Raw genomic sequence first — 14,112 nt, 5'->3', positions numbered from 1 at the left:
ATTTGATGGGCTGTATAAGAAAGCGCAATATAAGACTTGCTCTCCTTGGTTCCAGAGTGTACAGTGTTAATGTAAAGAAAAACTTATCAACAATCAGAGTGATCCAAAAATCGGAAGTAGTGGTTGTTTACTGGAGATCTTTAAACAAAGGCTTCATAATTCCATATAGACAATCTTGTAGAGGAAATAATTTTTCATGAAAGAGACTAGATAACTTCTGTGGTCTGTTACAACTCTTAGAGCCTATGATTTTGATATGTTCATTTTCTTTTAAATTTTATTTTAATTTTATGCAATAGATATATATATATATATATATGTATGTTTAGATATCTTCCCATATATATATAAATAATTTTTTTTTTACTTGCCCAGGGTCACTCAGCTAGTAAGTGTCAAGTGTCTGAGGCTGGATTTGAACTCAGGTCCTCCTGATTCCAGGGCTGGTGCTCTTTCCACTATGCCACCTAGCTGCCCTCTTCCCTACTATATTTTAAGATCCTTACAGTCAGAGGCATGTCCTGTCTTTTTATCTTCCTTGGTGCCAGTGTTTTATATATTTTATTCAGTTAAAGAATATTTGAATTTAATTGAGTCAAATCCATTGAGTTCATGACTTGTGGCAGTAAAAGTGTCATCATCCCATACCTTTAGACCCTATACCAGTTCTAGGTCTCCTAAAGCTGCTCAAGGTTGTAGTTCACAACTTGGAATAGTTGTGAGGATTTCTGGACTTCAGGTTGACTCAAGATCTCTTCCTATGGACTTAACTTTTCCAGTTAGAAATGAGGAGTTTCTGGTTCAAACTAGGGCTTCATCACATAGAGCTCAAAACTCTTAGGGAAGCTAAAAAAGTGGTCCAATCTACCAGATTCCTCTACATTACTGGGTTTTAATAGAACTGGAACAGAATTTGGGGTTGATACTATTTCAAATATTGTTCTTGAGGCAGAGAGCCAAGATGGCGGAGTTCTAGGAAGCAGCGTATTGGGTTTTCCACACAAGCTTGTTCAGAGCTAAAAATATATATCAAGCTGAATCCTGATGGGAAATCCAGGGAAAAAGTCATAGTGAGTTCTTTGTTCAGCCTAGCTTGGTATAGGGAGACAGTCATTGAGGTTGTTGGAAATGGAAGACAGGGTTGGGCCAGAAGCATGCCTCTTAGGCAGAGAACTCCAGCACCCAGGAAGAGGGTGAGCACTAGGGAGAAAGAATTCATGTTGGGGTAACCCCAGACCCATACCGAGTCACGCTGATGAGAACAGGTGTCAATTAGAAGCTTTGTTGTCCACTATCCAGTCCCAAGTAAGAGATTTCGAGTGGATTCAGAAGCATATCTATTCAGGAGAATGGCATTCTGGGTAGGGGTGCCCTGGGCGGTGTACAGAGGAAGAAGTTCATAAGGGAGTAGCACCATTTTGGCTCAGACCCCAAGAAGACCTCAGAGAGGGGCTTACAGCATGTATCCCATCTTGTAGAGGAACAACTAAGGCAGAAAACCCAGACCAAAAGGGAGCCTACGATTTAGTCACTTTGAACCTACAGAATTTTCCAGCTGACTGAGAGGAGTTGAGTCTAGCAACGCTATACTCTTGCACAGACCTAAACCCAGGTCAGTAACATTCTCAGATCACGGTGGCCATATGACTTTGTCATAGATCAGACAACTTTGGGAGCACTGATGCTTGCAGGTCTCCAGCCTGAGATGCTGGAATAACACAACATTCAATACGCCAAGAAAGCAGCAACAGCACCAGCCCACTTCCCTTTAGAAGTGTGGCAGATCCTATACCTATCTAAAGTCAGGAAGTAAACTGGAGGAACAAGCTACCAAAAAAAGAAAAAAAAAGAAAAAGAAACCCACTTTGTAGGAGCTATTGTGGTGGCAGGGCTACTTAAGACACAAACACAGAGAAAGAGAATGACCCCAAAACTGTAAGCAAAGCCTCAGAGAAACACAGCTTGGGCACAAACTCAACTAGAATTCCTGGAAGAAATGGAGCAAGAGAAGAAATTGGAGTAATGGAAGAAAAAATTAGAAAGGGGATTAATAACTTGGCATAAGAGGTACAAAACGTTGTCCCAGCAACAAATCCTCTGAGAATTAGAATGGACCAAATAAGCTGATGATTTCTTGAGTCAACAAGAAATATTAAAACAGAGTCAAAGACTGAAAATATAGAAGAAAGTGTAAGATGGTGTAAGAATCATAGGACTGCTGTCTGAACCCAGTGACCAAAAAAGAGCCTAAACATCCCATTTCAAGAAATTTTAAAATTGCCCAGATGTCTTAGAACCAGATGTCAAAGTGGAAATAGAAAGAATCTCCTCCTGAAAGAAACCCCAAAATGAAAACTTTAGGAACATCATAGCCAAAATCCAGGGGTTTTGTTTTTCTTGCTTTCTCATTGAGGGCAGGGGAAGGAAATTGGGAGGGAGGAAAAGACTAATCTTTGAAAATAAAATAAAATTTAATTTAAAAATGAAATAGGAACAATAGTTCCTTAAACTGTTTCTAGAACTGGTGCAGAGTTTAGCTCAGATTATAAAATTCCCAGAGTTTAGATGACATATGCATCAGATCTTTGGCACTTCTCAGCGTGGACATCAGAATAGCATATGCTCACCTGATTTGGGTATAAATATATAGTTATTTTTAATATTCATGGCATCTTTGAATAAAGGTGACATGAAAATTGTCAACAATATGAAAAATCAAATTAAAAATGATTGTTTTAGTAAACATAAGTGAAACACAACCATTATTAACTGTTGATTTCCTGTGTAATAGTAATATGCTCATCTTAAAATTACTTTCTTGCTTAAATTCTTGCTTTTCAGGATGCAGCTGCTTCTAATTTCTGCCCCATTCTTCTCAAAGGAAAACCAAGGGACTATATGTCCTAAACCCTGGCTCCACTCAAAGATTTTATTATGCAGGAGATGATATAGAAAAGTTAATGTGATTTAGAAATGTTGGCTGCTACTGTGTACTTAGATTGGGAGCAGTTTTATTGGTATCTGTCTTTAGCTAACTCCCATTTCTGATGATGTGTATTGATTCTCTTTTTTAGAGTGATGAATCTATTAATGTTAATAGCAATTCTTTTTTATATACGTACTCATCAGAAGTAAAGGAGCAAGGAACCTATCTGTCACCATTATTCTAGAGTTCTTTATATATATCAGACACGGGCCTTTTAGAGAGTTAACCTGGGTTCAAGTAATCTTGTGGAAACTAAACAGTCAGCACTGCAAGAAATGATCAGAACTAGCTGGTATTTCTAACATGAACATGTATGTATTCAGTGAGACTGTGAGAACGATGGGCTTGTAACCAGGCACATTTGATATCAGTGGGGCCTGCAGTATGCCTCAGTATAAAAAACTGAGGCTTTAGGGATGGCTATGCTGAATAGAGGCTATCACTCTAGAGCTAATATGACTGGACTGTCTAATTTTCAATTCATCTTGTGTATGATGTGATAAGTTCTCTAATGTAGTCATTCCTAGCACTGTAATTCAAACCTCAGCACTGATCAGGCTAATGCAAAGATACACCAGGAAATTATGTATAATAGCTGGCAAGTGGATAACAAATCCAGTGAGGATGTTAGATAGTTATGTCAACGTTGATTTATTTAGTGTAAATTATATTGTTTAGTTATATTCCTTTTGCCCCTATGTTATAGGTTCTTAATAAATACTTTTTATTAATTAATTGATAACTCTTACAGGACTAGGATTAAAAACTTCCGAGGTATAAATGCTTACACTGGAAATTTAACAGTTGATTCTTGAGAGGCAGTTCAAGCTGGGTCCCAGCACACCCCTAAATTAATTCACTTATTCAGTGCCATACCAATTAGACTGCCAGAGAACTACTTTATAGAGCTAGGAAAAAAAACAATAACAAAATTCATCTGTAGAAATAAAAGGTCATTAGAATATCAACAGTCAGTGAAAAAAAAAATATGAAGGAAGGGGGTCTAGCAGTACCAGAACTAACCATTTTGCCTTCTCTTTTAGTTGGCTTGCCTTCCCAGATGTTAATTTTAAGGGACAAGTGACAGTTCTGGAAGAAGGCCATGGACTATTTGAGATTTCATCATCTGAAATGAAATCACTGCATCCACTTCAAATGGTGAGCAGATTTAAATAATGCTTTATTTTCTCAAAGAGAAAATGGCTCCAACATCCCTTTTCCTTTTCCCAGTTCAAATAGAAGTCAATAGCTTATATTCTTCCTTGATTCTTCTATAGTTTCAAAACTAAATATGCACAATATACAAATGACTAAAATATTAATATTAATGTTTGCATGTTTAAGTACCCACCTAATATGCATATTATATGATAGCGTAAGATACTTATGTAGTACCTTTCACACAGCAAATCTTTTTTTTGCTTTAAATAGTATTTTATTTTTTCCCACAATTACAAATCAAAAAAATTTTTAGCATTCATTTTTATAAGATTTTGAGTTCCAAATTTTTCTCCCTCCCTCCTTCCCCTACCTTTTTCTGAAAACAGTAGACAGTTTGATTTAGTTTATACATATGCCATTATGTAAAACATATATCCATATTCATCACAGTTGTGGAAGAAGAAAAAGATCAAAAGTAAAAAACAAAAAACATGAGAGAATAAAGTAAGTGAAAAAGATATGCATAAGTCCATCAGTTCTTTTTCTGGATGTGGATAGCATTTTCCTTCTTGAGTCCTTTGTACTTGTCTTGGATCAGTGTGTTGCTGAGAGAAGCTGAATCATTCATATTTGATCATCACGTGATGTTGCTAATACTGTGTACAGTGTTTTCCTGGTTCTGCTCATTTCATTTTGCATCAGTTTGTAAAAGTCTTTCCAGGTTTTCCTTTACTCTGTGTGTGTCTCTCTGGTTCAAGTGTGTTTCTTGTAAGCAACATATTATAGGATACTGGGTTTTTGATCCACTCTGCTATCCACTTCCATTTTATGGGAGAGTTTATCCCATTCACATTTACCATTATGATTACAATCTGTATATTTCCCTCCATCCTATTCTTCCTTCTGTTTGTCCTCTCTTTCCTTTCACCCTTTCTCATATCACCAATGTTTTGCTTCTGTCTACCACTTCCCCTGATCTGCCCTCTCCTCTGTCAGTCCCCACCCCACTTTTATTTCATCTCTTCCCCTCCTACTTCCCTGTCAGATAAGATCGATTTCTATATTCATCTGATTGTGTATATTATTCCTTCTTTGAGCCAGTGCTGATGAGAATAAGGTTCAGGCAATGCCAAACAAAAGATAGAGAGGTTCACAAGAAACAAAATGAATTGTTTTTATTGCGTAAAATTAAAAAAAAATTTTGCATAAAATAAGCCAATGCAGCTAAAATTAGACCAAAAGCAGAAAAATAATCTTTGCAGCAAATTTCTCTAATAAAGTTCTCATTTCTAGACTGTAGAACTGAGCCAAATTTATAAGAATAAAATCCATTCCCACTTGGTAAATAGTCAAAGGATATTAATAGGTAGTTTTCAGAGGAAGAAATCAAAGCTATCAATAGTCATATAAAAATTCTCTAATAATTAAAGAAATGCAAATTAAAACAACTCTGAGGCACCACCTCATACCTATCGGATTGGCTAAGATGACAAAAAATGACAAATGCTAGAGGGTATGTGGGAAAATAGGTGCTCTAAAGTTGGTAGAGCTGTGAACTAGTTCCAACATTTTGGGAAAAAATTTGGAACTGTGCCCAAAAAGCTATACAACTGTGCCTATGCCTTAACCCAGCAATACCATTACTAGATATATACACCAAAGAGATAAAAGAAAAAGTGCTTAGCACAGTGCCTGGCATATAGTAGGTGCTTAATAGTTGTTTATTGATTAATTGATTGATTGAAAAAGGAAAAGGACCCATATGTATAAAAATACTATAATAGGCCTTTTTGTGGTGGTAAAGAATTGGAAAATAAAGGGATGCCCATTAAATGGGGAATGGCTAAACAAGTTATGGTACATGAATGTGATAGGATACTCTAAGAAATGTTGAAGGGGATAGTTTCAGAAAAACCTAGGAAGCAAACCAAACAGAAGCAAAATGAAGCAGAACCAGGTGAACATTGTACACAGTAACAGCTATATTATAATGATGATCATCTGTAAAAGACAGTAACTGTTCAACACAGTGACCTACCATACTTCAACAACAGACCTAATAGTGGTATTTCTAGGTCAGAGGGTAGCACAGTTTTATAGCCCTTTGAGCACAGATTGAAATTACTCTATCGAATGGTGGAATCAGTATACCACTCCACCAACAGAGCATTAATTTCTCAATTGTCTCACATGTCCTCCCACATTTGTCATTTTCCTTTTCTGTCATATTAGCCAATCTGATAGGTATAGGGTGGTAACTCACAGGTTGTTTTAATTTGCATTTCTCTAATCAGTGGTGAAGTAGAGCATTTTTTTTCCACATGAGTATAGACAGATTACTTTGTCTGAAAACTGCCCATTCATATCTTTTGACCTTTTATCAATTGAAGAATGGCTCTTATGTTTATAAATTTGACTGTTCTCTGTATATTTGAGAATTGAGGCCTTTATTATATACATTTGCCTAAGAAACAATTTTATAGAGAACTCATAGAAGGCAAGCGCTCCTAACAAGATCAGCTAGTGAATGTCTGAGGCCAGATTTAAACTTAGGAAGGTGAGTCTTCCTAACTGCAGACCCGATGCTCTCTATCCACTGTGCTGCTTAGGTGTCCTTTTTGTGGTATATTCTCCTTCAATTGATAAAATCTATTTACCTTTTAGTGTTTCTTTTGACTTTTCTCTTTGAATTTCAGAGTTTCTATTCAGCTCTGTCTAGTCTTTCCATCAAGATTCCTTTAAAGTGTTTTATTTCATTATGATGTCCATTTTTTTCTATGTAGATTTATATTCAATTTTCCCTGATAGGTTATTCTTGATTGTAAAACTTTATCTTTTGTCTTTTGAAATGTGGTATTCTAAGCCCTTCTCTCTTTGATAGTGAGAGCCACCAAGACTTATATGAGCCTTTGACTTGCAGGTATAATTCAATATAAATGCTTCAGGGATGTTAACAACTTTTTACTCAATTTATAACTAAAAGTACCACAAGCAGTCTTTATTAATTTCAGATTCTCATACCATTTATGAATTACAGATAGTTCCTTCAAATAAATTTAATGTTTATATACATGTATGTATATATTTAATTTTAAATTTTCTTTTTATCCTTAGGGTGGATTGAAGGTAGAAATGCCTATGAATTTAAGGGTAAGTGTTTAATTTCTAGTCTACCCCATGTCTTGTAGAGAGCCTTTCTCTGTCTCCCTAGTTTCTAAAGTCCCTTCCCTTTTAAGGCAACCTTTCATCTATTCTGCATAAATCTTGTTATGTGCAGATTTAGGCATATGTTGTCTCCCTCATTAGAACATGTTCCTTGAGGTCAGGGACTACTTTTTTCTTTTTCTATTTGTATCCACAGTGCTTAGTAAATACAATCAATGTCCTTGTTAAAATGTAGTATCCAGAAATGAACAGATATTATGTTTGACCAGAACAGAGAGCAATGGGGCTATCACCTCCTTATTGTTCGATACTATGGTACTCTTAATTTACTGCCAAATGGCATTATTCTAGGCTGGTATGCAGACAGCTAAGTTACACAGATAGAGTGCTGGACCTGAAGTGGGGAAGACCTGGGCATCAATTCAGCCTCAGATACGTAGCTGTGTGACTCTGTGCAAGTCACTTAACCTGTCTGTTTAGTTTCCTTAGCTGTAAAATGGAGACATTAGCACCTACCTCACAGGGTTGTCAAGACATTGTTTGTAAAGCATTTTGCAAATCTCAAAGCACTATGTAAATGTTAGTAATATTGTTGTTATTATTACATCACACTATTGACTCATATTGACATACTAAGATTGATATGATAACTGGACAGCTAATATGAAATGCCCAGCAACTAATTAGAGATATGGTTCTGGAGTTTGAGAATAGTCAAGGAGTCGTCCTTGCAGAAATTATAGTCCTATCCATGAGAAGTAGATTAGATCTCTAAGGAAGCTAGCATGGAAAATGAAGATCAGAGGGCTAATGACAGATCATCTTTCTAAGATGTAATGAGAAACTGGAATGAGAGGAGTAACTAAAGAATTTGAAAGAAAAATAAGACCTAAATATAATGGTGTAAAATGTAGACTATACCTCTTGTAAGGAGGAATATACTTACTGTTTTTCTAAGATAAAAAAAGAAGCAAGTTATTGAAAATTTGGAACATGGTTTTGTTTTAGTTATACCTTTTGTGTTTTTCCAAAAATAAAAATCAGTGTAAGATGAATTAATTACAAATAAAAGTAATTTCAAAGTAAATAAGGGAGAAGAAAGATTTTGCTTCTAATATTACAAATATATTTCATTATAATAGTTTTCATTGTAATCCTCTGAGAAAGTATCGTTAGGTTTCACCAGACTGCCATGTAGGTCCATATCTCATAAAAGGTTAAGCACCCCTGCCTAGACACTTAGCTTTTAAACCTGGAGTCGTTTTTGACTGATTTTTCTTCCTTGTACCACCTTTCCTTCCCCCTAGTCCACTCTATTCAGTTATCAAATCCTGCCCATTCTGCCTTCTAAATATTTATTTTATCAATTTCCTTCCTGTACATCTAGCAACTATCACCATAGTATTGGCACTTATCATCTTATATGTCTAGACTATTACAATAGTCTCCTGACTGCTTTCTCCCCATCTAGACTATTCCCCAACTCCTTTCTAACCTGAGCTTTACTAGATTAGTCTTGCTAGTTTTAACATACCTTTGATTGTGACAGAGGCATGATCACATCATCCTCCCACCCCACCCCAGTCAAAAACCTCAAATGACTGACTCACCATTGTCCATAAAATAAAGTCCAAGTTACTTACTTAGCCTTAACTTTAAAGCCCTCTATCATCTGACCCCAAGCTATGTTCCTAGTCTCATCTTTCCTATTTATTTCCTATGCATACCTTAAACTTTAGCCATATTGTACTACTAGCCAGTGCCTACCTTCATTTCTGTCTATTTGGCTTGTCCTTCTCACTCCCTAGGTTTCTACTTATTAATATTCTACCTGTTCTTCAAGCCCCGGTTCTAATGCTACTTCCATCATGGAGCTTTTCCTGTTTCCTCCTTGCCAAAAATTACTTCTTCTTTCCTTGAATTCCGTAATCACATTCTGCCTTATATTACAGTTATTTGTGTACATGTTAGCTCTCCTTTTGGATTGTCAACTCTTTTCCTAAGAGTTCTGTAAGAGCTTCTATAGTCTAGATTCATAATTGCTGAAGAAGTGACTAACAGTGTTCAGGAGGCACTTACTTATTCTGTTTCCAAGGACTGTTTTATTGGCCCTGTTGCTCTGACTGTAGATATAATTTTTCCCCAAATTATCTTGGGAGTTAGGGACAAATCTATCTTTTTCTTCTGCCTATAACGTAGAAAATTGTCTCGGCTAAGAGCTTTTCACACCACTCACCACTATAAATCTGGGGAAACTGGCTGCCATTGTCAAGAAGTTACGGTCCCATCATTTGTAGTCCTGAAGGATAAGGGATGTGTGAAATACCGGAAACTATTTTCTGAGACTGACCAGAGTCTATTCTATTCATTTTGTTCTGATGTTCAGCTATAATATAAATGCCTGAATTGAATTCAACAGATATTTATTTAGTGCCTACAATAAGCAAGGCTCTCTGCTAGTTGCTAGCAGTATCAAGATAAAAATGACCCAGGCCAGAGGTGGGGAACCTGAGGCCATGAAGCCACTTAGGGAGGGAGGCCGCATCTTCCTGGTAAAGATAGGATGTGCACAGATCAATATCACACAAGTCAGGTCAACAGACATTTATTAAATGTCTGCTATGTGCTCGGCACTGCACTATATACAAAGTAGGGAGTGGAGGGACCAAGGAGCAAACTAACTAAGTGTTCTAGCAAGTTTCGGTGAGTGAAAGACCAGTAATAGCAGGGAGTATCCAGGAAGGCTTCTGAGAGAAGGTGGCACTTGAGCTGAATCTCAAAGGAAGATAAGGAATTTGAAAGGCAAAATTTTTTCTAGAGTTTCTTTTAGCCTGGGAATAGGGGGTGGTGCTAAAGCATGAGGCATGAGATGACTGACATGCTGTTAATCTAGTTTGGATGGAGTACAGAAAATAAGAGGAGAATAATATGAAGTAAGGTGGATAGGTACACTGTTGACAGACTGTTTAAAGTTTGAAGTGCCATGAAAAGAAATGCACTTCTTTTTTTAGACAATAGGGAGCCATTTGAAGATGTTTGAGTAGGGGAATGTTATGATTAGACTGTTCTGAAGACTTTTTGAGGCAGCTACATGGTGATAGATTGTAGAAGAGAGAAACTAGAAGCTGAGAGAGCAATTGAGATGCTATTAAAACAGTCTAGATAAATAGTAGCATTATGAGAGGATGCTGATGTGGCAGATCCTCTGATAGAATCTGGAAGATTTGGCAACTGATTGATGGTATGGAGGAGGAAGAGGTTGGAAGAAGTGGGAAAAGTCAAAGATGTCTCTGAACCTGGGTGATTGGAAAGATGATGGTATCCACAAATATAGGGAAGTTCATAGGACAGGTAAAAAATAAAGGATTCAGTTTTGCGTAAGTTGAGTCGCAAAGATGGTTAGTACATTCAGGTAGAGATATTTAACATGTAGTGGATGAATTGGGATTGATTAAGAGAGAAGAAAGGACAAGATATATAGATTATATGCTAGAAATTTGTTAATAATTTGTCCTTTTTCCCTTTTATTTTTGTGTGGGTTTTTTTTTTACATGATACAAATAGAGAAAGAATTCCATATAGTTATCATCCTCTAAAACAATGTGGTATAGTAGAAAGAACACTGGCTTTGTAATTGCAAGAAACCAGAATTCATATCCTGCTTTTGATAACTTCATTATTGTGGAACAACTACTAGCAAGTCACCTGACTTCTCTGAGCCTTATTTTTTTATTCATTACTTCAAGGAGCATTTATTAAACACTTAATATGTGCAAGGCATCATTAGGGAGAAAGTATTCAAAAATGAAACAAACTGTTTTCAATGAGCCTCAGTTTTCTCTTTTCAAAAATGAGGTTAATAATACCTGTAGTCCCTACTTCATAGTGTTGTTGTGTGGATCAGATGGAATCATTTATGTAACGTGTTTTGCAAACCTTAAAGAACCACAAAAATATAAACTATTACTCTTTTAGTTTTGTCTTATATTTTTTGGTAATTGTCCATTTCAATTCAAATATTGGCATGTCTTCTATTCTTCAGTATTCACTGAAGGATGTGGAAGGATTGAGTGTTGCAGGAAGCATCTTTATGTACAGTATTTGTATTTATTGTTTATAGAGTTGTACTTGTACTGAAAGCTCATAGTAACCATGAAATTCCTCACTTAAAAAGTAGTTCTAGGGGGGTGACCCCTCTCCCGCAGTGCATTGTTGGAGCACTACAATATATGAATGTATATAAATGTTAGCTGTTTGATATAGATGTGCCTTTATGATGATGATGAATTTTGGCTTTTAAAGTTCTTTATGTTGTGATGTTTGTTTTATCTTGTTTTCTTTATCTTGTTTCCTCTGATTTAATCTTAATGTCTGTTTAAATTTAGTAAATATATGCTATTCTATACATTAAATATCTCTCATTCATCTTGTAGGTGATTATATATGATAAAACACATTTCTTTGGGAAGGCCAAGGAATTTAATGAACACGTAGACTCTGTCCCAGAGCTTTTCAGAAATGATGAGAATTTCTTTGGAATTGCATCAATTCGTGTCATTGGTGGAGTGTGAGTTGTGAATTTTCAATATTAGTTCTTTCGTGATCTCCAGATATTTTTGACCTGCCTCATAAATTGCCTTGTGTTTATTTTGCATATATTTTTATATATGTACATGTTACACATGTACGTGTTGCACATGTCACCTTCCCTTATGTAGAATGTAAACTCATTAAGAATAGGGACTGTTTCATGTTTTATTTTGTATCCCTAGTGCTTAGCACAGGATATGTGCTTAGCACATAGTAGGTCCACAACCAGTGCTTGTTGCTTGGTTGATTGTGGTTTACTTTTTTAAAATGAAATTTCCTGTCAAATTGTAATGCCTGTGCAAAATTTGTTTTCACTGAATTTTTTGCAGCTGATTTTTTAAAAATTCCCATGAAAATATTATTCCAGATAGAGTTGTTATTCATATATCATTTGAAGACAATAAAAAGGCATTTAATAATAATTAGTATATTCATGAAACCCTATATTAAGATCAAGAGATGATTTTACTTACCTAATTTCTATGTAACTTCCTGTTTTTATTTTTATTGGCCATTCAATTTATTTTGGAGGCAGGTAATAATTTTGTTTCCTTCCAGTTTCTTGTCATCTCCAATGGTACTATCAAAATTTTTTTGCCAGGAAACATCTATATATGTCTTTAAATAAATGTAGAGCTTTAAGACTGCAACCAACACCCCTTCCTGCAAAGCAACTCAGACATCCCTAGTTGCTTTTTACCTGTTCCCTACCAAATAGCAATTATCTTGACGTCTAGTGGCATTATCCTCTGATTTGAGCCTTGGATAAATGATTTATCATAGAAACCCTAAAGATTGAACCCATGGGCATAAGTGATTAAAAACAGGAATAACCTTACATGATTCAGTTTGGTAGTAGTTGTCTTTTCTCCTCTTTTTTATTTGTATTTTTTTCTAACAGGACTCCATTTGTTTTGAAACATATGGTATAAGATCACATTGCAAACATTCAAAAAGAGATGGCTCTGTTGTATCCCTACAATTAGTCCCTTGTTTGGGAAAAGTCTCATGGCTCTAAGAATTATTGTTTTTAAGCTAAAAGAAAACTAATGTTGGTTTATAGAATTAGATTTGTAATAATCAATTAAATCATTTGTATCGTTTCTTTATTATACTCACTGACTACAACTTATTTAACTGCTGAATTTGTGTTATGTGCATATCTAGGTGGGTTGCCTATGAAAAAGAACATTTTAAAGGCCAACAGTATCTGCTTGAAGAGGGAGAATATGAAGACATCAGTACCTGGGAGACATTAAATAGCACTTTATTGTCTTTCCGGTACTTACAAGCAGTAAGTTTTCATTGTTTTTCTGTCTTTGTTTTCCCACTCACTTTATCTTATAAGTAATTGAAAATCAATCATAATTCTGTGCAGATTAGAAAATTATAAAATGTTACTGACACCTGAGTATCATGAGGTTGAAGTGCCTGGTTCAGTATATTATTTGCCGTATTGTCATGATACATTATGAAATATATATTACTTCTTGACAAATTGTGCTTATCTTTCCAGTGATGTCTCAGGATGCTCAGAGAGACAAATCTTATCCACTCGGGTTTCTCTTAAAAATACATCATAACTTTTGCTTTATAAATTCCTAAACATATATTTGGGGACATTTAATTAAAGCAGGCTTTAAGGTAGCTAAAGAGCCCATTTCTACCAGCTACCCTTCAAAGTTTTATCTCTTTCTTAGTCATCTCTCTCTAGATTTGGTGAATTCCTATCCAGGCTATGTAGAAATGCAGACAAATAAGGAAATCCATATTTATGCTTACACATATCAGTATAAGGTAAGCTAGAAATTACTTGCATCTGAAAGAAATATACTGATAAATACAGTTTAGAAAATGCATCTGTTTTTCTTGGCAGTAGTTCTTCATCTTTAATTGAGGACAGGCTTTGAAGTTTTCAATAGATGTTCTATAGATTTTCACTGTTAATGCCAAACTTGATTTTGTTATTTTTTTTTAATTGATGCCTTTTGCTTTTATATCACATCTCCTTTCCAATATATTATTACTCCTAAAGGACACTAGACCTCTTTTTGAGCAAAGATTAAGAAAGAAAGTTTAAAAAAAAGGGTAGTTCAGCAAAACCAACCCACATATATTTTGTATTGGAAAGTATATAAGGCATTTTCTACACTGCTGCTCTTCACTCCCATGCCTTATTCCATCTCCCCAATAAAAAAAGGAGGTATATT

General features: G+C 35.5%; 1 protein-coding gene across 1 annotated transcript in view; it reads left to right on the top strand.

Moving 5' to 3' along the window:
• The window catches only part of CRYBG3 (crystallin beta-gamma domain containing 3), a 154,710-nt gene that overhangs the window by 90,506 nt on the left and 50,092 nt on the right, over positions 1–14,112 (top strand). The window contains exons 9-12 of the mRNA XM_027835352.1: positions 4,030–4,144; positions 7,262–7,297; positions 11,746–11,879; positions 13,070–13,196. Coding sequence (XP_027691153.1) covers positions 4,030–4,144; positions 7,262–7,297; positions 11,746–11,879; positions 13,070–13,196 — 412 coding nt within the window. The remainder of the gene's footprint in view (positions 1–4,029; positions 4,145–7,261; positions 7,298–11,745; positions 11,880–13,069; positions 13,197–14,112) is intronic.

The sequence above is a fragment of the Vombatus ursinus genome, unplaced genomic scaffold (genome assembly GCF_900497805.2).
Source record: "Vombatus ursinus unplaced genomic scaffold, bare-nosed wombat genome assembly UNPS02014814.1, whole genome shotgun sequence".
In the NCBI taxonomy this organism is placed as follows: Eukaryota; Metazoa; Chordata; class Mammalia; order Diprotodontia; family Vombatidae; genus Vombatus; species Vombatus ursinus.
The sequence above is the reverse complement of the archived record's forward strand: the minus strand, read 5'-3'. Positions and strand labels throughout refer to the sequence as shown.